General features: G+C 44.5%; 1 protein-coding gene across 1 annotated transcript in view; it reads left to right on the top strand.

Moving 5' to 3' along the window:
* Positions 1 to 22,079, top strand: part of LOC125452334 (dynein axonemal heavy chain 6-like) — a 920,763-nt gene that overhangs the window by 440,266 nt on the left and 458,418 nt on the right. Inside the window, exons 47-51 of the mRNA XM_059645527.1 lie at positions 7,295 to 7,494; positions 10,806 to 10,934; positions 15,831 to 15,971; positions 16,647 to 16,814; positions 19,046 to 19,216. Coding sequence (XP_059501510.1) covers positions 7,295 to 7,494; positions 10,806 to 10,934; positions 15,831 to 15,971; positions 16,647 to 16,814; positions 19,046 to 19,216 — 809 coding nt within the window. The remainder of the gene's footprint in view (positions 1 to 7,294; positions 7,495 to 10,805; positions 10,935 to 15,830; positions 15,972 to 16,646; positions 16,815 to 19,045; positions 19,217 to 22,079) is intronic.

The following is a 22,079-nucleotide window of genomic DNA, read 5'->3' as shown; positions in this document are numbered from 1 at the left end:
GTCAGCCAGACATCGCACTGTATGCTTGTTCTTTGTGATCTGTTAATTTTATATTGCTCTACCCCATCACCCCTCCTGCTCCATCTGATGTGTTTACACCATTCACACTTGTTGCTCTAATCAAGAACAGATCCTTGCTGAGATAACAAAGTGTGCAGCTGGATGAATACAGCAGGCCAAGCAGCATCTTAGGAGCACAAAAGCTGACGTTTCGGGCCTAGATCCTTCGGCCCAAAACGTCAGCTTTTGTGCTCCTAAGATGCACCTTGGCCTGCTGTGTTCATCCAGCTGCACACTTTGTTATATCGGATTCTCCAGCATCGCCAGTTCCCATCATCTCAGATTCTTGCTGAGTTGTGAGCTCGACCTCAGGCATCCCACTGAATCAAGACCATTAAGAGAGAATAAAACATTTACATTTATATAGGTGCTTGTGGAAGCAAGTTGTTTTCCTATTAGTGTTTGTTACACCCTCGGGTCATCCCAAAGTTTTACGGGCTTTATGTTTCGGAATGTAGCCACTGTTGTAATGTAAGTAATGTAAGTCAACTTCCACACTGAAAAAGAATAACAGCATAGAACATAGAACATTACAGCACAGTACAGGCCCTTCGGCCCTTGATGTTGTGCCGACCTGTCATACCGATCTCAAGCCCAACTAATCTACACTATTCCATGTACGTCCATCTGCTTATCCAATGACGACTTAAATGTACCTAAAGTTGGCGAATCTACTACCGTTGCAGGCAAAGCGTTCCATTCCCTTACTACTCTCTGAGTAAAGAAACTACCTGACATCTGTCCTATATCTTTCACCCCTCAATTTAAAGCTACGCCCCCTCATGCTCGCCGTCACTATCCTAGGAAAAAGGCTCTCCCTGTCCACCCTATCTAACCCTCTGATTATTTTATATGTTTCAATTAAGTCACCTCTCAACCTTCTTCTCTCTAACGAAAACAGCCTCAAGTCCCTCAGCCTTTCCTCGTAAGACCTTCCCTCCAGACCAGGCAACATCCTAGTAAATCTGCACCCTTTCCAAAGTTTCCACATCCTTCCTATAATGCGGTGACCAGAACTGTACACAATACTCCAAGTGCGGCCGCACCAGAGTTTTGTACAGCTTCACCATAACCTCTTGGTTCTGGAACTCGATCCCCCTATTCATAAAAGCTAAAACACTATATGCCTTCTTAAGAGCCCTGTCAACCTGGGTGGCAACTTTCAAGGATCTGTGTACATGGACACCGAGATCTCTCTGCTCATCTACACTACTAAGAATCTTACCATTAGCCCAGTACATTGCCTTCCGGTTACTCCTACCAAAGTGCATCACCTCACACTTGTCTGCATTAAACTCCATTTGCCACCTCTCAGCCCAGCTCTGCAGCTTATCTATGTCTCTCTGCAACCTACAGCATCCTTCATCACTATCCACAACTCCACCAACCTTAGTGTTGTCTGCAAATTTACTAACCCATCCTTCTATGCCCTCATCCAGGTCATTTATAAAAATGAGAAACAGCAGTGGACCCAACACCGACCCTTGCGGTACACCACTAGTAACTGGTCTCCAGGATGAACATTTCCCATCAACTACCACCCTCTGCCTTCTTTCAGCAAGCCAATTTCCGATCCAACCTGCTATATCTCCCACAATTCCATTCCTCCGCATTTTGTACAATAGCCTACTGTGGGAAACCTTATCGAATGCCTTGCTGAAATCCATATACACCACATCAACCGGTTTACTCTCATCTACCTGCTTGCTCACCTTCTCAAAGAACTCAATAAGGTTTGTGAGGCACGACCTTCCCTTCACAAAACCGTGCTGACTATCCCTAATCAAAATTATCCTTTTCTAGGTGATTATAAATCCTATCCCTTATAACCTTTTCCAACACTTTACCAACAACTGAAGGAAGGTTCACTGGTCTATTTTGGAACACTCCGGGGAGTGCCTTTTCCGAGTCTTTACATTGCTCGTCGATGTTTGTCTACTCTCTAGTATCACCACAGACCAAGGACCAGATGATACTGGTGTTATATGAGGCTGGTTGTTATCATTATTATCAGCGGGGCCCGTGCCCTGGGTTTGCTCACTTGTCACTGGAGACCTGTCAAGTGCCAGTGACAGAGTGAGTCTTTATGCCGTATACTGGCTCGATGACAACTTCTTCCATGAAGGCAGTTGCATCAGCTGTTTCCTCGCCAGTCTCAGTATTTTTGTCTCTGCCCAGTGTGTCGATAACTTTTGTTGTAGAAGATTTGGGTGGTACTGCTTATCTCAACCACAGGGTGGGCTGCCCTTATGGTGTCTTCTTCAACATTATCTATGTCATCCAATACAGGGTGAGCCGGCACCTGTCAGACCGAACTCAGCTCCATGTATGGTAGGAGGTAGTGTCACAATCATGTACAACCAAATGATTTATCGCAGCTCGCGGTTGTGGACGATGCTGCGGGGAGGTTGTTTATCCGGGACGCTTCTCAACCGGACTGCTCCAGTGGAACTGGAGACTCATAATGGTTTTTTGAGTGTTGGTCTGTATGTAGACCACGGCCGTCTCGTACTATTTCTGGTTGTTTGGTCACCCAGCAGCCGGGGCTGGACTGCTGGGCTTACCGGCGGGGCCAACGGGGAGGCACGGCACACATTATACGCCAGAAATACGTCAAAACGTCATAGTGGGGAACTAAGACTACAGCTTAAGACATACTATAAAACCCTTGGCCTTAAGAGAGTCATAGTTACTCCCGTAATACCAGGGTTGTCTCTACTCCCCTTCAAGAACAGGGGAACCACATTTTCCAACACTTTACCAACAACTGAGGTCAGGCTCACTGGTCTATAATTACCAGGGTTGTCTCTACTCCCCTTCTTGAACAGGGGAACCACATTTGCTATCCTCCAGTCGTCTGGCACTATTCCTGTAGACAATGACGAGCTAAAGATCAATGCCAAAGGCTCGGCAATCTCCTCCCTGGCTTCCCAGAGGACCCGAGGATAAATCCCATCCGGCCCAGGGGACTTATCTGTCTTCACCCTTTGTAGGATTTCTAATACCTCTTCCGTGTGAACCTCAATCCCAGCTAGTCTAGTAGCCTGTATCTCAGTATTCTCCTCGAAAACATTGTCATTTTCTAGAGTAAATACTGTTGAAAAATATTCATTTAGCGGTTCCCCTATCTCCTCTGACTCCACACACAACTTACCACTGCTATCCTTGATTGGCCCTAATCTTACTCTCGTCATTCTTTTATTCCTTAAATACCTATAGAAAGCCTTAGGGTTTACCCTGATCCTATCCACCAACAACTTCTCATGTCTCCTCCTGGCTCTTCTAAACTCTCTCTTTAGGTCTTTCCTGGCTACCTCGTAGCCCTCAAGTGCCATAACTGAGCCTTCACATCTCGTCCTAACATAAGCCGCCTTCTTCCTCTTGACCAGAGATTCCGCCTCCTTCGTAAACCACGGCTCCCACACTCTACAGCTTCGTCCCTGCCTGACAGGCACATACTTATCTAGGACACACAGGGGCTTTTCCTTGAATAAGCTCCACATTTCTAATGTGCCCATCCCCTGCAGTTTTCTTCCCCATCCTATGCTCCCTAAATCTTTCCTAATCTCATCGTAATTGCCTTTCCCCCAGCTATAACTCTTGCCCAGTGGTATACACCTATCCCTTTCCATCACTAAAGTAAACATAACAGAATTGTGATCGCTATCACCAAAGTGCTCACCTACTTCCAAATCTAACACCTGGCCGGGCTCATTACCCAGTACCAAATCTAGTGTGGCTTTTCCCCTTGTTGGCTTATCTACATACTGTCTCAGGAAGCCCTCCTGCGCACACTGGACAAAAACTGACCCATCTATAGTACTCAAACTATAGTGTTCCCAGTCAATATCTGGAAAGTTGAAGTCCCCCATGACAACTACCCTGTCTCTCTCACTCCTATCGAGAATCATTTTTGCTGTCCTTTCCTCTACATATCTGGAACTATTCGGAGGCCTATAGAAAACTCCCAACAGGGTGACCTCTCCTTTCCTGTTTCTAACCTCCGCCCATACTACCTCAGTTGACGAGTCCCCAAACATCCTTTCTGCAACTGTAATACTGTCCTTGACCAACAATGCCTCACCTCTCCCACTTTTACCATCTTCTCCATTCTTACTGAAACATCTAAATCCCGGAATCTGCAACAACCATTCGTGTCCCTGCTCTATCCATGTCTCCGAAATGGCCACAACATCCAAGTCCCAGGTACCAACCCATGCTGCAGGTTCACCCACCTTATTCCCCGGACGCTCCTGGCATTGAAGTAGACACACCTCAAACCAACTTCTTGTTTGCTGATGCCATCTTGCGTCCCTGAAACTTTATTTCGGACCTCCCTGCTCTCAACCTTTTCTATACTCGAACTACAATTTTGGTTCCCAAGCCCCTGCTGAATTAGTTTAAACCCACCCGAATAGCCTTCGCAAATTTCCCCCCCCCAGGATATCGGTACCCCTCTGGTTCAGGTGAAGACCATCCTGCTTGTAGAGGTCCCACCTACCCCAGAAAGAGCCCCAATTATCCAAGAATCCAAAACCCTCCCTCCTGCACCATCCCTGTAGCCACGTGTTCAACTCCTCTCTCTCCCTATTCCTCGCCTCACTAGCACGTGGCACGGGCAACAAACCAGAGACAACAACTCTGTTCGTCCTAGCTCTCAGCTTCCATCCTAGCTCCCTGCATTTCCGCCTTAAATCCCCATCTCTCTTCCTACCTATGTCATTGGTGCCAATGTGGACCATGAGTTGGGGCTGCTCCCCCTTCCCCTTAATGATCCCAAAAACACGATCAGAGACATCACGCACCCTGGCACCTGGGAGGCAACACACCAAACGTGAGTCTCTCTCGTCCCCACAGAACCTCCTATCTGTCCCCCTAACTATGAAGTCCCCAATGACTACTGCTCTGCTCCTCTACCCCCTTTCCTTCTGAGCAGCAGGGACAGACTCCGTGCCAGAGATCTGTGCCCCACTGCTTTCCCCTGGTAAGTTCCCCCCCCCAACAGTATCCAAAACGGTATACTTATTGTTGAGGGGAATGGCCACAGGGGATCCCTGCACTGCCTGTCGGTTCCCTTTCTGTCCCCTGACCGTAACCCATCTGCCTTTTTCTTGTACCTGAGGAGTGACTACCTCCCTTTAACTCCTCTCAATAACCCCCTCTGCCTCCCAAATGACCCGAAGTTCATCCAGCTCCAGCTCCCGTTCCCTAACGCGGTTTTCGAGGAGCTGGAGTTGGGTGCACTTCCCGCAGCTGTAGTTAGCAGGGACACTAGTGGTGAGCCTTACCTCCCACATTCTGCAGGAGGAACATTCAACTGCCCTGACCTCCGTTCCCATTATTCTAAATTCCCAAAGACTTAAAAAATAAAGAATAAAAAATAAACTTGTTACCTTACCAATCAGGCACACAGAACCCTTTTTTTTGGTTAGAGGAGGAGGATGGGTGGGACACACTATCCGGGTAGTGTTTCGGGTAACGCAACGAACACAAATATATTACCTCACTTACTCACCAGTCCCGTGTCGGCTCCTGCTGAGCGTACCTCCACCTATTCTCGAGGTAAGCTTTTCATAAATTCAAAAACAGTGACTCACCTGCTTCCCGACAGGCCCTTGCTCCAAGCTCCCACTCGCGCTCGCAGTTTGAAAATAACCAGAAAATTGATTTTAGTAATGTTGTTTGTAGCAACAGTACAATGTAAAAATCCCCAGCCTGGCTTTGAATGGTGCCATGGGACCACATGTCCATATGACAGGACAGACTGGGTCTTGGTTTAACGTCTCATTGGAATGATAGCACATGCTGCCACAATACTGCATTAGAAAGCAAGCATGAACAGGTAACTCCAGTCGCTCTTGAACGTGACCTGAACTCATGAATTAGCAGGGAGTGACTGCTTTTGTACCAACAACAGAGAAACTGATGTCCATTTCAAGCCCACTGACTCCCACAGCTACCCAGAATACACCTCCTCCCACCCACCCTCCTGCAAAAATTCCATCCCCTATTCCCAATTCCTCCGCCTCTGCCGCATCAGCTCCCACGAGAGGCATTCCACTCCCGCACATCCCAGATGTCCCAGTTCTTCAAGGACCGCAACTTTCCCCCCGCAATGGTCGAGAACACCCTTGACCGCGTCTCCCGCATTTCCCGCAACACATCCCTCACTTCCCGCCCCCGCCACAACCACCCCAAGAGGATCCCCCTCGTTCTCACACACCACCCCACCACCCTCCGGATACAGCACATCATCCTCTGACACTTCCACCATCTACAGTCCGACCCCACTACCCAAGACATTTTTCCATCCCCATCCTTGTCTGCCTTCCGGAGAGACCACTCTCTTCATGACTCCCTTGTTCGCTCCACACTGCCCTCCAACCCCATCACACCCGGCAACTTCCCCTGCAACTGCAGGAAATGCTACACTTGCCCCCACACCTCCTCCCTCACACCTCATCCCAGGCCCCATGATGACTTTCCATATTAAGCAGATATTCACCTGCACATCTGCCAATGTGGCATACTGTATCCATTGTACCCGCTGTGGCTTCGTCTACATTGGGGAAACCAAGCGGAGGCTTGGGACCGCTTTGCAGAACACCTCCGCTCGGTTCGCAATATACAACTGCACCTCCCAGTCACGAACCATTTTAACTCCTCCTCCCATTCCTCAGACGACATGTCCATCATGGGCCTCCTGCAGTGCCACAATGATGCCACCCGAAGGTTGCAGGAACAGCAACTCGTATTCCGCTTGGGAACTCTGCAACCCAATGGTATCAATGTGGACTTCACCAGCTTCAAAATCTCCCCTCCCCCCACTGCATCCCAAAACCAGCCCAGCCTGTCCGAGCCTCCCTAACCTGTTCTTCCTCTCACCCATCCCTTCCTCCCACCTCAAGCCACACCTCCATTTCCTACCTACTAACCTCATCCCACCTCCTTGACCTGTCCGTCTTCCCTGGACTGACCTATCCCCTCCCTACCTCCCCACCTATACCCTCCTCTCCACCTATCTTCTTTTATCTCCATCTTCGGTCCGCCTCCCCCTCTCTCCCTATTTATTCCAGAACCCTCACCCCATCCCCCTCTCTGATGAAGGGTCTAGGCCCGAAACGTCAGCTTTTGCACTCCTGAGATGCTGCTGGGCCTGCTGTGTTCATCCAGCCCCACAATTTGTTATCTCAGGAAATTAATGAGGATTGCTTCTTTGCTTTGCCTGGTCCAGTTTGCAGTGGTCAGCGAATGGAGTTCTTGAGACGATATGATGTACACGCCGACAGCAAGTCCAGCCGTAACACCCAGGAGGTACTAGTAACCACAATGTTGTTCAGCACTCAGACCACATCAACCCAAACCCAGGCACAGATCCTCAAAAATCTGGTGAAGAAAAGCAGAAATCGCCGGATCCCAGCAAAGAACAAGCAGGTCAGAAATATTTATTCATATTGTCACTCTGACAGATGCTCACATCCTCTCTAATAAAGGAGAGTATCCCATTTACTTCCTGATTATCTGCTGTACCTGCAAACTAAGCTTTTGTGACTCACACACCAGAATATTCAAATGCCTCATAAGAGAGAACAAAACATTTACATTTATCGAGTGAAATTCATATATAGTGAATTTACAATTGTATTGTGAAAAGCGCAATAGAATTCCGCAGTTGTTCTCCATTTAATTCATATGCTGTTTTTTCATCTTTCATTGCCATGGTCACTAACCTTGCCATTTTCCGCATTCTATTTTGTCTGGCAGATTTTTGCCCACTCGCTCAAGGTAACTATGTCTGCCTGCAAACTTCCTATGTCTTTGTCATGGCAGACTTTCCTGCCTAAAATAAAACAAAAAACTGTGTATGCTGCAAATCTGAAACAAAAAACAGAAACTCAGGAAGCCTGGCAGCAACTGTGGGGAGGAAGAGAGAAATAAATAATGTTTCAGGTCCAGTGACCCTTCTTTCTGACCAATCTTGGTGTTTTCTGAGAATTCAGACACCATGCCTTGGCTCACCTCTCCTAACTCATTGATGTAAATTGTAAGAAGTTGAGATCCCAGTAGAGAACTTGGCAGGACTCCAATTATCACATCCTGCTGATCAGACTGAAACTCAAAGGTTGTGGTCCACATTGGTACTAACAACATATGTCAGGAGAGGGATATGGCCCTGCAATCAGAATTTAGCAGTAAGCTAGAAAAATAGCCTGCAGGACATTTAAAATACTAATCTCCAGATTACTTGTCATGCCGTATGCGAACGAGTAAAGAAACAGGAAGATGAATACAGGAATGTGTATATCAGAGACAACAAGGTGTACAGCAGGCCAACCAGCATCAGAGGAGCAGAAAAGCTGACATTTCGGGTCTAGACACTTCTTCAGAAATGAGGGGAGGCGGAAAGAAAGTGGATAGAGGAGAAGATAGGTGGAGAGGAGACAAACAGGTCAAAGAGGCAGGGATGGAGTCAGTAAAGGTGAGTGTAGGTGGGGAGTTAGGAAGGGGATAGGTCAGTCCAGGGAGGATGGACTGGTCAAAGGGGTGGGATGAGGTTAGTTTGTAGGAGATGGGGGTGGAGCTTGAGGTGGGAGGAGGGGATAGGTGGGAAGAAGGACAGGTTAGGGAGGCGGGAACAAGCTGGGCTGGTTTAGGGATGCAGTGGGGGAAGGGGAGATTTTGAAGCTTGTGAAATCCACATTGATACCATTGGGCTGCAGGGTTCCCAAGCGAAATAGGAGTTGCTGTTCCTGCAACTTTTGGGTGGCATCATTGTGGCACTGCAGGAGGCCCATGATGGACATGTCATCGAAGGAATGGGAGTTGAAATCGTTCGCGACTGGGAGGTGCAGTTGTTTAGTGCAAAGCGAGCGTAGGTGTTCTGCAAAGCAATTGAAACACATTGAATACAAATACTGTGATACACACATTGATTACAAAAACTGCAGTATACAAGTTGACTGCAATCACTGTGAAAAACACATTGACTGCAGTCACTGCGAGATATATTGAGTGTAATTGCTGCGATATGCACATCGGCTGCAAACACTGTGAGAAACACATTGACTACAAATACTGTGATATACACATTGAGTGCAATCACTAAGATACACATTAGCTGTAATCACTGTTTGCAATGAATGTGTATCTCACAATGATTGCACTCAATGTGTAAATCATAGTGATTACAGTCAATGTGTATCTCATGGTTTTTTCAGTCAATGTGTATCTGACAGTGATTACAGCTAATGTGTATCTCTTAGTGATTGCACTCAATGTGTATATCACAGTATTTGTAGTCAATGTGTTTCTCACAGTGTTTGCAGCCGATGTGCATATCGCAGTGATTGCACTCAATGTATCTCGCAGTGACTGCAGTCAATGTGTTTTTCACAGTGATTGCAGTCAATTTGTATACCGCAGTTTTTGTAATCAATGTGTGTATCACAGTATTTGTGTTCAATGTGTTCCTCAAAGTGTTTGCAGTCAATTTTTATCTCACCGTGATTACAGTCAATGTGCTTCTCACAGTGATTACAGTCAATGTGTGTCTAATGGTATTTGCAGTCAATGTGTATCTCAAGGTGTTTACATTCAATGTGTATCTTGCAGTGAATGCAGTCAGTGTTTTTCACAGTGATTGCAGTCAACTTGTACACCGCAGTGATTGCCCTCAGTGTGTGTATCACAGGATTTGCAGTCAATGTGCATCTCACAGGATTCACAATGTGTATCTGACAGTGCTTACAGTCAATGTGTATTTCACAGTGATTGCCATGAACATAGATATTGCTGTGGTTGCAATCGTTGTGTGTATCACAGGATTTTCAGTCAACGTGTACTTCACAGTGATTACAGTCAATGTGTATCTCACGGTGTTTTCAGTCAAAGTGTATCTCATCATGATTATAGTCAATGTGTATTGCATAGTGATTGCACTCATTGTGCATCACAGCAATCGCAGTGAATGTCTATCTCTTGGCACTTGTAGTCAATGTGTATCTCAATGTTTGAGTCAATTTTTTTTCGCCATGATTTCCGTCAACATGTATCTCACACTGTGTCAATGTGTATATCGCAATGATTACAGTCAATGTGTATCTCACAGTGTTTGTGTCAATGTGTATATCGCAAAGATTACAGTCAATGTGTATCTCACAGTCTTTGTGTCAATGTGTATATCACAGTGATTACAGTCAAGGTGTATCTCACAGTGTTTGTGTCAATGTGTATATCACAGTGATTACAGTCAATGTGTATCTCACAGTGTTTGTGTCAATGTGTATATCACAGTGATTACAGTCAATGTGTATCTCACAGTGTTTGTGTCAATGTGTATATCACAGTGATTACAGTCAATGTGTATCTCACAGTGTTTGTGTCAATGTGTATATCACAGTGATTACAGTCAATGTGTATCTCACAGTGTTTGTGTCAATGTGTATATCACAGTGATTACAGTCAATGTGTATCTCACAGTCTTTGTGTCAATGTGTATATCACAGTGATTACAGTCAATGTGTATCTCACAGTGTTTGTGTCAATGTGTATATCACAGTGATTACAGTCAAGGTGTATCTCACAGTGTTTGTGTCAATGTGTATATCACAGTGATTACAGTCAAGGTGTGTCTCACAGTGTTTGTGTCAATGTGTATATCACAGTGATTACAGTCAAGGTGTATCTCACAGTATTTGTGTCAATGTGTATCTACACCCTATTGTTTTTTTGTTTGTGTCTGACAGGCAATTGTATTTCTCGATGACCTGAACATGCCAGCAGTTGAGCAATATGGAGCACAGCCTCCACTTGAATTGATCCGACAATTCCTGGACCTTGGAGGGTTTTTTGATATTAAGAAGCTCAAATGGTTGGTATGTGTCATGATTTGTTGTTGTAATTCCTTGTTTTGTAAATGTCTTGTTAATGAGGATGTATGTGGATTGAGAGAGATAGGGTTAGGGATTGAGACAGGATTGTGGCATTGCTGCATTTGGAGTTTAATCAATGCCTCCGTGATCCTTAACAATTATCTTTGCAGCAAGTATTTGTAGTTTCTACAGCAAATTACTGCAGATGCTGCAATCTGTACAGAACAAATGCTGGAGACATCAGGGGGTGAGACCATATCCACGGAGAGAAAGCAAGCTAACGTTTCAAGTCTCTATGACTCTTTATCAGAGCCACGTCAGCTTTCCTTTCTTATTCATTAACGGGATGAGGGTATCACTGACCAGGCAGCATTTATTGCCCATCCCTAATTGCCCAGAGGGCAGTTCAGAGTCATTGACATTGCTGAGGGCCTGGATTCACATGTAGGCCAGACCAGGTAAGGATGGCAGTTTCTTTCCCTTCCAGATGGGTTTTTCCAACAATCGACAATGGATTCATGGTCATCATAAGATTCTTAATTCCAGATATTTTATTGAATTCAAATTCTACCATCTGCCATGGTGGGATTCGAACCAGGGTCCCCAAAACATTATCCGGGTCTCTGAATTAACACTCTATCAATAATACCACTAGGCCATCACCTCCCCTTATGATGTGCAATCATCTGTACTCAAGACATTAACTTGCTCTCTCTCCATTAATGCTGTCTGACCTCCTGTGATCTCCACAATTTGATGTTTTCAGCACAGTTTAAGGAGGCTTGGCTCAGAATCTATCAGCTGGAGGCTATGCTAAAGAACCGTGATACATCTGGAATAGCCTGCTTACTTTGTTCCAGAAGACATTGGGAAAAGAAGAATACAGTGAAGAATTTTTTCCTCATCCCAGTCCTAAATAGACTGCTCCTCATTCTGAGTCTCTGTCCCTGGTTCTCCAGGTGATTTTAACCTACCTATAGACCCTGTGAATTAAATTGATGAATGTCACTTGTAAAATGGGTTTATAGAGTGTATTAGGAGCATTAAGACTGTAGACTTGCTGCCAAGCTGTTGGGTTTGGTTGCAAATGTTTCGTCACCCTACTAGGGAACATCATCAGTACACCTCATTGTGTGCAGGCTTGGGCCCCGTATCTCAGGAAGGATGTACTGGCCCTGGAGCAGGTTCAGAGGAGGTTCACAAGAATGGTCCCAGGAATGGAAAGCTTAACATATGAGGAACGTTTGAGGGCTCTGGGACTATACTCATTGGAGTTTAGAAGGATGAGGGGAGAACTGATTGAAACTTACAGAATACTGAATGGCCTGGACAGGGTGGATGTTGGGAAGATGTTTTCATTTGTAGGAGAGACTAGGACCCAAGGGCACACAGCCTTAGAGTAAAGGGAAGACCTTTAAGAAGACATAAGGAGAAACTACTTCAGCCAGAGATTGGTGAATCTATGGAATTCACTGCCACAGAAGGCTGTGGAGGCCAGGTCATTGAGTACATTTAAGACTGAGATAGATAGGTTCTTGATTATCAAGGGAATCAAGGGATACAGGGAGAAAGCAGAAGAATGGGGTTAAGGAACTTTTCAGCATTGATTGAATGGCAGAGCAGACTCGATGGGCTGAAAGGTCTGGTTTCTGCTCCTATGTCTTATAGTCTTATGGAAACATTGGTGTTTTTTTCCTGCTTGTTAATTATTTGCCTCTCGACTGGGACAACACATCAATAATTGCACAAGCCGAACAGAGACACGCCAGGGAATTTCTGGAGGCCTGGTATTCCAACTGGAACTCCATCAACAAACACATTGAATTAGATCTTGGATATAAACCACTGAGAAACAAAACCAGAATTAATACCAACCACCCCAGCAATATCTCACGAGGAGAGGTTGACTATGCTCCAGCGAAAACAAGCCCAGCCGTCCAACCGATCATCATAAGACAACCCATTCATTCTGAATATTATTCGAGTAAACCTCCATTGAACCATCTCCACATATTAATACCTTTCCTTCAGTAAGGGGACCAAAACTGCACATGGTATTCGTGATGCGGTCTTACCAAAATCCTGTATCCCACTCCGTACAATTAAAGGGTAACATCCTTACGTTTATATTCAACTCCTCCAGAAATAAAGATTAAATTCCATCAGCCTTCTGGAAACAAATCATAAATGCATTTCCAAAGTGATCTTCCAAACAATTACATCCTGGGAAAAGTGCAAAGGATTGGAGAACCGCCAATGTAAATTTACCGGAACTCTTTGAGCAAGTAACAAGTAGGATGGATAAAGGGGAAGCAGTAGATGTAATACACTTGGATTCTCAGAAAACAGCTAAGAACGTACCATACATTAGACTATTTAGTAATATAAAAGCCCATTATATTGGAGGCAGTATTATTAGCATGGATAAGAGGCTTAGCTAATAAAAGATAGAAAATTGGGATAAGGGGTCATCACTAGGATGGTAAACCAATGGAGTGCCATAGGCATCAGTGCTGGGGCTACAGCTATTTACAATATATGTTAATGACTTGGAATGAGGAAAGTGATTGGATTATAACCAAGTTTTCAGATGATACAAAAATAGGTGGTAAGGCAAAGGGTGATGATTACACCAAGGGTCTGTAGTGTGTCACAAAATTGATTAAGTGACAGGATACTGAGTGTAAAAGATACTTTTCAGGCTAGATTGTGGTTTTTAATGGAGTTTCCTAGGCGTCAATAATGGGACCCTTGCTTTTCCTGATATATGTTAATGATCTGGAGCTTGGTATGCAGGGGACAATTTCAAAGTTTGCAGATGACACAAAACATAGAAGAATTGTAAATTGTAAGGAGACAGTGTGGAATTCTGAAAGGATATTGCTAAGTTGGTGGAGTGGGCAGACTGGTGGCAGATGAGGTTCAATGCAGAAAAGTGTGAGGTGATGCACTTTGGCTGGAAGAACATTGACCGACAGTATACAATAGGGGTTACAATTGTAAAGGAATGCAGGAGCAGACAAGGGTATTAAGAACCGATGATGCTGGAGTCAGAGATAATGCAGTGTAGAGCTAGAGGAACACACCAGGCCAGGCAGCATCAGAGGAGCAGGAAAACTGATGTTTCAGGTCGGGACCCTTTTTCAGAAATCATTTCTGACCTGAAGCGTCAGCTTTCCTGCTCCTCTGATGCTGCCTGGCCTGCTGTTTTCCTCCAGCTCCACACTGTGTTGTCTCAGGAGCAGAGAGAGCTGGGTGTATCTGTGCACAGATCATTGAAGGTGGCAGAACAGGTGGAGAGAGCAGTGGATAAAGCAGACAGTATCCATGGCTTTATTAATAGATGCGTAGGGTACAAAGCAAACAGGTGATGTTGAAGTCATACAAGACATCTGTCGGACCTCAGCTGGAGGTAATGGGCACTGCTTTATAAAAAAGATGTGAATGCATTGGTAAGAATGCAGAGCTCAGGAATGAGAAACTTCACTTATGGTAATAGATTGATGAAGTGGGGACCGTTCGCCTTAGAGAGAAAGCTGAGGGAGATTTGATAGAGGTTTTCCAAATCAAGAGTGGGATGGACAGAGTAGATAACAAGACATTGCTCACACTCTTAAAAGAAATAAGAAAAAGAGGGAATAGATTTACAGTGATGTGCAAATGAAGCAAGGGTGAGGTGAGAAAAAAACTTATTCACACAGTGATGAGTTAGGGTCTGGAATGCACTGTCTGGAAATGTGGCAGGCTCACTGGAGGCATTCAGAGGGCATTGAATGGGTAGTTGTGTGGTAACGGTGCAAGTGGAATGGGGAAAAGGCGGGATATTGGCACTGGGAATAGAACCAGGGTAGATATGCTGAGCTGAATGGTCTCCTTCTGCACTCGAACAATCCTGTGATTCTGCGGGACCTAGACAGGTTACATGAGTTGGCAGAAACTAGGTAGACTGGAATATAGTGTGGGAAATCTGAGCTTACATACTTTGGCAGGAAGTATAGTGGAGCTGAGTATTATTTAAATAGAGAGATACTGCAGAAAACTACAGAAAACAGGAATGTAAGAGTCCCTGTTCATTGATGATAAAATGATAGCATCCAAGTTTGGTGGGTCCTAGGGAAAGTACATGGAATGTTAGCCTTTATTTCAAAGAGAAGAGAGTATAAAGGTAAATTTTTTGCTAAAGCCATAACAAGATATTAGTTAGGCCACAGCTGGAATTCTGTGAACAGTTTTCCTTATCTAAGGAAAGATATGCTGGCATTGAAGGTAGTCCAGAGAATGTTCCTTGAGGTGATGCCAGGTATGGAGTGATTGTCTGATGAGGTGAGACTGAAAATGTTGGGTGTGTATTTATTGGAGTTTAGAAGATTGAGAGGTGACTTTATTGATCATACAAGATTCTGAGGGATCTTGGACAGAGCAGATGTGGAGAGGTTGTTTCCCATTACCTAGGACCAGAAGGCATCATCTCAGAATAAGGGGTTGCACATTTGAGACAGAGATAAGGAGGAATTTCTTCTCTCGGAGAGTAGTAAATCTGTGCAATTCTTTACTACAGAGAACTGTCAAGGCCGTATATTTGAGTATATTCAAGGTTGAGATAGATCCATTTCTAATCATTAAGGGATTGAAAGGTGATAGAAATAGGGCAGGAAAATAGGAATGTAGCAGCATTATCAGTCCAGCCATGAGCACATTGAATGGTGGAGCAGACTTGATGGACTGAATGGCCTACTTCTACTCCCATGTCCTATGGTCTTCTGCTCCTCCATCCGTCTGTACTCCCGGGGTCTCACTCCTTACCTCTCAGGTTGCAAATGGGCCTGTATTAAAGTTCATTGCAGAAGGTGCACCAGGATTGACTGTCTCTTCCTGCTCCTCTTTACCCACTGTGATCAGCGTGTGGAAGACGTGACTCTGGTTGCTGCATGTGCCCCCCCAAGTGGTGCTCGCACTGAACTCAGCCAACGGCTCCTCAAACACTTCAGCATCTTCACCCTGCCCCAGCCTTCCACTGACTCACTGCAACACATTTTCCAGGTAAGAGACAAACCTAGTATCATTCATCAGGCAATACAGCAGTTAGACACCAGGTGAATCTCCTTCAACATCTACACTACGGCGTCAAACACTCTCAGGACAGATAGAGTAACACTTGTAGCTTTTTAATTTGTTCCTGGGATTTGTGCATCTCTGGCTAGGCCAGCATTTATTGCCCATCCCAAATTGTGCAGAGAGCAGTTAGGAGTCACATAGCTTTGGGTCTGCAGCCCAAAATAGGTGAGGATGTCAGATTTCCTTCCCTGAAAGACATTAGTGAACCAGATTGGGTTTTACAACATTCAACCACAGTTATTCGCTCCCCATTAGACCAGCTCTCATTTCGCGATTTTTATTGTATTGAAATTTCACCATCTGTCTCGGTGAGTTTTGAATGCCATGACCTCAGAACTCTGGATTAGTGATGTTGCCACCACCCCAGCACTTCACAGATATAGCAGTAACATAACAGCAAGATACCAACAAATATGCAGACGCTGACTGAGACTAAAGATGCCCCTGCACTTACCCCAACAAACACCCCCAAGACAGATCTAGCATGGAGACTAAATCAAATTTAGCAGGTAATGAATGACTGGTGTTAACTGTTGATGAATTTAGCTGTCTTCTGAGAGAGTTCCTCCAATAATCTCTCAAGATTCCTTGTTCCCTCAGGTACAAGTCGGATGTCACCTGGAAAGCCGAAACTTCTTGCCAGTTGTGCAGAAGTGCCGAGACCTGCTGGTGACTGCCGCCATTGCTATTTATTACAAAATGTGCCATCAAATGCTGCCCACCCCAGTCAAACCGCACTACACATTCAACGTGAGGGACCTGGCCAAGGCAAGTCTTTCGCCTCACTTTCTCACGACTGTGATGACACTGTGTTCTGTCCTGTAATCTTACAGAGGGATGTTGTCACTGTGGTATTGAGATGTCTCCTTCAGACGGGCAGTTAGTGAACAGCTTTGAATTCTCCATTTTTTTTTGAAAGTAAGACAAAAGAATCATGAATGGGTGGGGTCAGGGTTCACACAGACCTACAGGCTTCAGCTTCAATTTCAGTTGGTTCAGTAATTTCTTGCTGGCTGCAGGTGCTGAAAGGTTGAGGAGAGAGAGGTCTTGGACAGACGGGCTTCCTTTTAAACTGAAAAGGGGCAGATTGTTTCTTCCCAGTGTTTCTTTTTACTGGACTGGAGAAAGACAGCACATGAGAATGATAACTGTGTAGCTGAATTGCCTTTGCCAAGGGACATTTACAGGATACTGCCCTTTCGGAACAGTTGATGATTAGTGGTTAAATAATACAGTATCTTGTTAAGTGTTTCTGGTACTGACATCAACTGGGATCATAACAACCTCTGATAACAAAGTGTGAAGCTGGATGAACACAGCAGGCCAAGCAGCATCTCAGGAGCACAAAAGCTGACATTTCGGGTCTAGACCCTTCATCAGAGAGGGTCTCTGATGAAGGGTCTAGGCCCGAAACGTCAGCTTTTGTGCTGCTGAGATGCTGCTTGGCCAGCTGTGTTCATCCAGCTTCACACTTTGTTATCTTGGATTCTCCAGCATCTGCAGTTCCCATTATCTCTCATAACAACCTCTGGTGTGTCTGTCCTGCTGGTAGGTTATGACTATACCAGCCTGTAAGGTGCAAAATCCTGGGAATGGCAATATATGGCCAGTGCTTGTCTGCTTTGTGGGATAGCTCTCCCAATTTTATAACAAGTTCCTAGATGTGAAGAAATTTACCAGGATGAAGCTCGGTGTGGAAGTTTTGAGTTATTAAAAAGGTCCTTTTTCACTGCAGTATGTTAGGTTAAGAGGCAACCTGATAGAGATTTCTGAAATAATGAGGGATATGGATAGGATTAATGGTATAGCCTTTTCCCGAGGATGGGGGTTTGAAGACTGGGGGATGCACTTTTAAAGTGAGAGGAGGGAGATTTAAAAAAGACTTGAGGGACAATGTGTTTTACACAGAGGATGTTTCATGTGTGGAATGAACTTCCAGAGGAAGTGGTGGATGTGGGGACAATTACAATGTTTAAAAGACATTTGGATAGATACACGAATAGGAACAGTTTGGAGGGATATCGGCCAGGAGCAGGCAGGTGGGACTAGTTTGGTTTGATATTACGTTCAGTATGGACTCGTTAGACTGAAGGGTCTGTTTCTGTGCTGCCTGACTCTATGACTATGACTCTTTGTTAGTGAGGAGGGATAACTAAGCTAATTGTATTGGCAAGGTGATTCCTTGTCATTTCCACTGTCTGGAGTCATTGTCAGGTAGTTAGACCATAACATATAGGAGCAGAATTAGGTTATTCAGCCCTTTGAGACTGCAAAACTGTTCCCAATCTTCCAAGTGTGGTCTGACAATAGCCTGATACAGCCTCAGCAGTATATATCTTTGCTCTTGTATTCTAGCTCTTTGGAAATGAATGCTAACATTGCATTGCCTTCTTACCTTCAAACTGAACCAGCCTGTTAACCTTAAGAGAATTCTAACTCCCAGTACTTTGGATTTCAGAAGCCTTTGCCCTTTAGATAATTGTGCATGTCTCTATTCTTCCTACTAAAGTGCATTACCTCACACTTTCCATGTTGTATTCCATCTGCCACTTATTTACCCACTCTCCTAGCCTTACCAAGTCCTTCTGCAGTCTCTCTGCTTCCTCAACACTCTGTGTCCCTCCACCTGGCTTTGTGTCACCTGCAAATGTTGCAACAATGCCCTCGGTTCCTTCATACAAATCATTCAGGTATGATGTGAATAGCTGTGGCCTCAACACTGACCTCTGCAATCCTGATCAAAATCCTTTTATCTCCACCCTCTGTTCTGCCAGTCAGCCATTCCTGTATCCATGCCAGTACCTTGCCCCTACCATCATGAGCTCTTATTTTATTTAACAGCCTCCTGTGCACCCCTTGTCAAATGTTCATTTTGAGGTCAGCCATACTGCTGTGGGCCTGGAGTCACATGTAGGCAAGGCCAACTTGTGTCAATGTTATTGAGCGTGTGCGAGGAGCTGACTGTCAATTTCTCAGCAGATCCTGCCTTGTTTTTACAGGTTTTCCAGGGCCTGCTGCAGGCTCATGAATCCGACATTGTTTCCAGAGAAAAGACAATTATTCTATTTGCACATGAAGTTACCAGGGTTTTCCATGATCGGCTCAGTGACAAAAAAGACAGGCAGATGTTTTACACTTTCCTCTCTGATGATCTCCACAACTACTTCAAGGTGAGATACTTGTGGTTGTCCTGTTCACCAGCCGAATAACAGGCCAGTTTTCATGGAGGTGGGAGTAGGGTCTTGCCTTAAAGTAGACATGAAATTAGGGAGAATAGGGCCAGGATTTAAAAGCCAGGATGTTGAAGATTTTCTTTCAAGAAATGTTCTCAAAGTCCAGCCCAAGGATTGTGTCTGTTTGACTGAGATAGAAATAAAGAAACTCAGGGCAGGAGTAGGCCATTTGGCCATTTGAGCCTGGCCCACCATTTAATTTGATCATGACTCATCCTCAATCTCATAGTCTTATTCCCACTTTCTCTTCTCAAACATTGATGTATTGGGATCTAAATAATTATTGGACATGACCCAGCCTCAAGGTGTTCTCTGGGAACAAATTCCTCAGGTGGACCATCTCTCAGTGAAGAAATATTTCTTTACCTCAGTTCTAAATGGTCTACCCCATTCCCTGAGATTGTGACTCTTGGCTCTAAACACCCCAATCAGGAAAATCTCTTCCCTATATCTAACCTACCTAGCCTTGTTAGAATTTTATATGTTGTTTCAGGTCCCCCTCATCCTTCTAAACTCTAATGAATACTGGCCCAGTTGAACCAATCTCTCCCCCTAGGAGAGTCCTTCCATCCCCAGTGCCACCCTAGAGACCCTTTCATTGCACTGCCTCTACCCTGCCTCAGGTAGGGAAACCCATCCTGTAGGCAGTACTCCAGGTGTGTTCTCACCAAGGCCCTGTCTAACTGCAGTAAGACATCGCTATTTCTCAACCTCAGTCCTCCTGCGATGTGGGCCGATGTTTCATTTGCCTTTCGAATTTCTTGCTACACTTGTCTGTCCCTGTTCATTTGGGAGTCAGTTAGCTGGACAGTTGGTCTGCAATACAGAGTGATACCAACAACATAGGTTCAATTCCCATACTGCCTCAGGTGACCATGAAGAACTCTCCTTCTCAATCTCAGAAATAGCTGGTAAAACAGTTCTCAAGAAGGGTCACTAGTCCCAAAATGTTGACCCTGCTTTGTCTCCACAGATGCTGCCAGATAGACCTGCCCAGTTTCTGTTTTTGTTTCTAGTTTCAGTAGCCACAGTTCTTTGTTTTTGATTAGTTTGGTGAATCTTTGTTGCATTTCCTCCACAGCAAGAATATTTTTTCTTAGGAAAGGAGACCAACAGGAGACACAATGCTCCAAGTGTGATTTCACCAAGTACAATATAATTGCAGTAAGACTTCTTTGCTTCTAGAGTCAAATCATGTTGTCACAAAGGTAATCATGCCATTTGCATTCTTAATTGCTCACTGTTACCATTATGCAAACTTTCAGTGGTTCATGGACAAGAAACTTTGAAGTTTCTTTGAAGTTCCAATACTTCAACCCAGCCTCTCACCCTTTCAGGAATATTCTGTGTTTCTGTTTTTCTGACCAAAGTGGATAACCTCCCATTTCTCCACCTTGTACTTTATCTGCCAATTTTCTTCCACTCACGTAAACTCTCCAAATCCCTTGAAACACCTTTGCATCCTCTTCACAGCTCACACTTCCAACTTGTTTTGTGTCATCTCCAAACCTAAAAACAGTACATCACCCACATCCTCATCCAGTCTTAAGAGTTTGATAGCCTTTTCCTTGAATAGTGTTCACTAACTAAGGTTAGACTTTTTCAACTTCGAATAACCTTTTCAGGATTCTAACCAAACACTTCTGGTCTGCAGCTTTCAACAAAAATCCCTACACTAAAGGTAATCTATTTCCTAACTTCTCTGAACTAACTCTTTTCTTGAAGAAATACTATTTCTTACATTGAATTTCAACTAGGATGACTGCAAACCACAACCGAAAGATTTCCAATTTCTCTAAAGCAAAATAAATTCAATTTCAGATTCTTCTAAACCAAAAGCAATGCTTTGCAATGTTTACTCCAATTGTACTAGTCTCACCATGTTAACAAGTTCGCAATATCACCCCAGGAGTTCAGTCCTTCAGCCTGGTTTTTAAAGAAGTCACAGCTCCAGGATTATTGCCAAGTTAATTGTTAAACTCCCCACACACACAAACCGAAATTTAACTGTCACTGGTTCAAAATCCAATTTCTAAAATAAATGGTATTAAAATGTTTATAAGTCGCACCTAATGTCACACCGGTTGGGTTCTCAATGCTTTCCTCGAAAAGACTATCTTGTATATATCCCAAAACTTGTCCTTGACAGCATTAGCACTAATTAGGTTTTGGCAGTTTATATGTAGATTTCAGTGTTCCATGATTACTGTATTTCCTTTCACTGCATGCGCTTCTAATTTCCTGATTTACACTGTCCTAAAGTCACCTATGTGGCTTGGTAAGAAATGTTGCTGACGTTTTCGGTGATTTGCAATGTTGAATGAACTTTCTGTAAGAAAGTTGTTATTCCAATCCATCCCCTTGGTCTATCTGAGTCCCTTTCGGCCTTCCTACTCACTTCTAGGTGTTTTACTGTCTCTCTGATTCGCAGTCACATTCAACTTGAGGAAATGGATCAAGAGCCCCACCAGCAGGAACAGACTGAAATTACCTAGCTAGAAACTGAAATACTGAGAACTCAATCGGATGGGTAGAAGCGCTGTCACCTGCTGCAGGCCAGGAGGACTCTGTGGCATCAAGGTTGAAGGAAATGGTAACTGCGACAGCCCCAGCAGTGCTATCGTATGAAGGGTCTGGACTTGGCACTGCAGTAATTGACATAATTTACATCCCCTTCAGAGGAGAGAAGGGCTTGCTGAAGGTTCCTGGTCAGTGTGAGTTACACTTCGTGCCAGCTTGTTGCAGGATCTACTGATCTCCTCAATCATTCTGTTGCATTCTTGCCTCATTCTGATCAATG

Source organism: Stegostoma tigrinum, chromosome 4 (genome assembly GCF_030684315.1).
Source record: "Stegostoma tigrinum isolate sSteTig4 chromosome 4, sSteTig4.hap1, whole genome shotgun sequence".
NCBI lineage: Eukaryota > Metazoa > Chordata > Chondrichthyes > Orectolobiformes > Stegostomatidae > Stegostoma > Stegostoma tigrinum.
The sequence above is the reverse complement of the archived record's forward strand: the minus strand, read 5'-3'. Positions and strand labels throughout refer to the sequence as shown.